At 48.3% G+C, this 3,561-nt stretch overlaps 1 protein-coding gene across 1 annotated transcript; it reads left to right on the top strand.

The window, feature by feature from the left end:
- Nucleotides 1-1,304: 1,304 nt before the first annotated feature.
- Nucleotides 1,305-2,432, top strand: LOC125597231. Its single transcript, XM_048772005.1, has 2 exons — nucleotides 1,305-1,784; nucleotides 1,950-2,432. The coding sequence occupies exons 1-2, from the start codon at nucleotides 1,305-1,307 to the stop codon at nucleotides 2,430-2,432; spliced, it is 963 nt and encodes a 320-aa protein (XP_048627962.1).
- The last annotated feature ends 1,129 nt before the right edge of the window (nucleotides 2,433-3,561 follow it).

The raw sequence follows: 3,561 nt of genomic DNA, 5'->3' as shown, positions 1-3,561 counted from the left end.
TATCTTTCGAGATTTTTGGATGAATTTGTAATCATCTTCATAGATGACATACTTGTATATTCCAGAAACAAGGAAGACCATGAGAAGCATCTCAGGGCCGTACTAGGACGTTTGAGGGAACAAAAACTCTTTGCCAAACTAAGCAAGTGTAGTTTCTGGCAGAAGAGCGTTGGGTTCCTCGGACACATTGTGTCTGATCAGGGCGTGTCAGTAGATCCGGAGAAGGTTCAGACTATACGAGATTGGCCACAGCCTAGGAATGCTACTGAGGTTAGGAGTTTCCTAGGGCTGGCCGGCTACTACAGAAAGTATGTCAAGGGGTTTGCCAGTTTGGCTCAACCCATGACACGACTTACAGGCAAGGATGTGAAGTTTGCCTGGAATGAAGGGTGTGAGAAGTGTTTCTCAGCTCTAAAGGATATGCTGACGAATGCACCAATATTGGTATTGCCGGAGGGAGATCAACCTTATGTGGTCTATACGGATGCGTCCATCACTGGGTTGGGGTGCGTCCTGAAACATGGGAAGGTGATTGCTTATGCTTCGAGACTGCTGAGAAAGCATGAAGGGAATTATCCGATCCATGATCTAGAGATGGCGGCCGTGGTGTTTGCTTTGAAGATATAGAGATCGTATCTGTACGGAGCCAAAGTCCAGATTCTCACTGATCATAAGAGCTTGAAGTACATTTTCACTCAGCCTGAGTTGAACTTGAGACAAAGAAGATGGATTGAGTATGTTTCTGATTATGATCTGGACATATCATACCATCTAGACAAGGCTAACCTATTGGCTGATGCCTTAAGCCGGAGAAGGGCAGATGTCTCGGCCGAAAGAGAAGCGGATGAACTAGAAGGGATGGTTCGGTCACTACATCTAAATTCCTTGGTTGGACGTGATGAGCCATTGGGATCCGAGGAAGTGGATCAGGCCGATCTACTTACCAGGATACAGCAGGCCAAGAGTTTGGATGAGAACTTGCAAAAAGTGGCTCTTAACGATAAGACGGAGTATCAGATCACAAGCAACGAAACAATCTTGGTGAATGGCCGAGTAAGTGTTCCAAACAGCAAGGGGCTTAAAGAAGAGATTATGAGTCAGGCTCATAAGTCAAAGTTCTCAGTCCACCCAGGCTGAATAAGATGTATAGGGATTTAAAAAGGTACTATCACTGGGTAAGGATGAAAACAGCCGAGTGGGTGGCGAGGTGTCCTACTTGCCAGCTTCTGAAGGCCGAACATCAAGTGCCCAATGGTATGCTCTAGAATCTCCCAATACCAGAGTGGAAGTGGGATCACATCACAATGGATTTTGTGACCGATTTTCCTACGACCAGGAACCAAAAGGATGCGGTTTGGGTGGTGGTTGACAGACTAACCAAGTCGGCCCACTTCTTACCAATGCAGAAAGGAGATGGAGTGGATCAGATCGTGAGGATTTACTTGGACGAGATAGTACGTCTGCATGGAGTGTCGGCTAGTATTGTCTCGGACAGAGACTCTAGGTTCACCTCTTACTTCTGGCAGGCTTTTCAAAAAGCCTTAGGAACAAGAATGAACATGAGCACAGCCTATCATCCTCAGATGGATGGGCAGTCAGAGAGGACAATCCAGACATTGGAGGACATGTTAAGGGCCGTGGTGTTGGATTGGGGCGACTCATGGGAAAAGCATCTACCCTTGGTCGAGTTTGCCTACAACAACAGTTTCCACACTAGCATTGGGATGTCACCTTATGAAGCACTGTATGGACGGCCTTGCAGGACGCGATTATGCTGGACCCAAGTGGGGGAGAGGAGCATGTTGGGTCCTGAGATAGTGGAAGAAACCACCGAGAAAATAAGGTTCTTAAAGGAGAAAATGAAAGAAGCACAGGATCGTCAAAAGAGTTATGCATATAGACGAAGGAAACATATTGAGTTTGAAGTTGAAGACTTGGTATATCTCAAGATGATCACATTCAAAGGGAGGGCTATAGTTTCTGGCAGAAGAAAACTAGACCCTAGGTACTTGGGTCCGTTCAGAATCATAGAAAGAGTTGGGGCTGTGGCTTATAAGTTGGAACTGCCACCAGCCATGGATGCGTTCCACAACATGTTTCATGTGTCCCAACTCCGAAAATGTTTGTCTGATCAGGACATAGTCCTACACGAGATCCCTACAGATTTGGGTAAGAATCTGACTCTAGAGACGAGGCCGGTCCGCATAGTGGATCGAACAGAAAAGACAACAAGGAAGAAGACCATTCCCATGATCAAGGTCGTGTGGGAATACAATGGCAAGGATGTAATCACTTGGGAAACAGAGGCAAGGATGAAGGCCGAGTATCCTGAGTGGTATGATCAGGTGGTCCCCGAGGAAACACATGATGAGGATTCGAGGACGAATCCATCCCAAGTGGGGGAGACTTCTCATGTCCCCAGTCCGAGATAGGATCGTTGGGATGAGCCATGGTCGGGGAGATGCACCAGTCAGGTCATTAGACCAGTAGACAAGCGTATCATGGCTCAGACATAGAGTTAAGGGCATCAAAGTGTTGAGACTTAACCAGGGTGAAGAAAGAATGGGTTTAATAGAGCTGGACGAGTGATGTGGGAGCTGGACGGGACAGCGGCCGAGCTTGGGCAGCTCAGGGAAGCTCAATGGGAGATCAGTCAGTATGCATCAGCTCGTGGAGCTAGAAGGACTACCTCACTCAGCTGGGACCAGCTAGCAGTCAGCTCAACTCAGCTGGGCCGAGTGTTCATGTCCTGGATGGTTGGGCGGTTACTAGGACGGTTATGGTGGTTTGGTTTGATGGTCCGGCCATGGTATGGACGGTCAGTTAAAGGGCTTGGCCTTGGCTTCAGGATAGAGAACCGACAGGGACAGGGACATGAGCAGTTGGAGGCAGTTGAGGACCGGTTGGGGGCAGTTATTGCCGAACGGTTGCAAAAGAGAGAGAGACACCTTTTCGGTTACAACTCCCACCCTTCGGCCCCATGGCTGTTCCGACTCCCTCTCTCTATAAATACAGAGCCCTGGATCCAGAATTTGACACAGAATTCTTGAGGGGAACCTCTGCCAAAATCGTGAGAGACAAACCCCAGAAAGAGAAGAGAGAACCGGCGATCCGAGGAGAGAACCAGCGAGAGGCTTGGCTGTTCCAGGAGACACCGGATCGTGGGAAGCAAGGCCTGAGGAGATGGATACCAGACAGAGAGACAGAGAGAAGGAAAAAGAGAAGGAGATGGCGCCTGGGGAGAGAACGCCTAAGGTCAGTGGTGTGGACGGCAAGTGATCGGCCCGAGACGGCTGATGATCCGATCGGGCTTGTGGCCGGTTTGCTATGCGCCTACATCTACTCTCTCTATCTCTTTAGATTTGATTGTCCTATGAGATTATTGTGTTCGTTTGTTCTGTTCATATAGGGAAGACTGAACAAGGCCCTGGCCGGTTCAGTATCCAAGTCCTTGGCCTTTGGCCGGACTTTTCATGGTCGGATTTGGATGTTCTAGTGTGTTTTGTTGGAAACTGTTTATGAGAATCTCTTAGTTGGGAGTTATCAGAGATTATCATGAAT

The sequence above is a fragment of the Brassica napus genome, unplaced genomic scaffold (assembly GCF_020379485.1).
Source record: "Brassica napus cultivar Da-Ae unplaced genomic scaffold, Da-Ae ScsIHWf_1399;HRSCAF=1979, whole genome shotgun sequence".
In the NCBI taxonomy this organism is placed as follows: domain Eukaryota; kingdom Viridiplantae; phylum Streptophyta; class Magnoliopsida; order Brassicales; family Brassicaceae; genus Brassica; species Brassica napus.
The sequence above is the reverse complement of the archived record's forward strand: the minus strand, read 5'-3'. Positions and strand labels throughout refer to the sequence as shown.

Coding starts and splice junctions, on each gene's coding strand:
- LOC125597231 (XM_048772005.1), top strand. CDS start 1,305: ATGGATTTTGTGACCGATTTTCCTACGACCAGGAACCAAAAGGATGCG. Junction 1,785..1,949: donor CGCGATTATGCTGGACCCAA/GTGGGGGAGAGG, acceptor GTATATCTCAAG/ATGATCACATTCAAAGGGAG.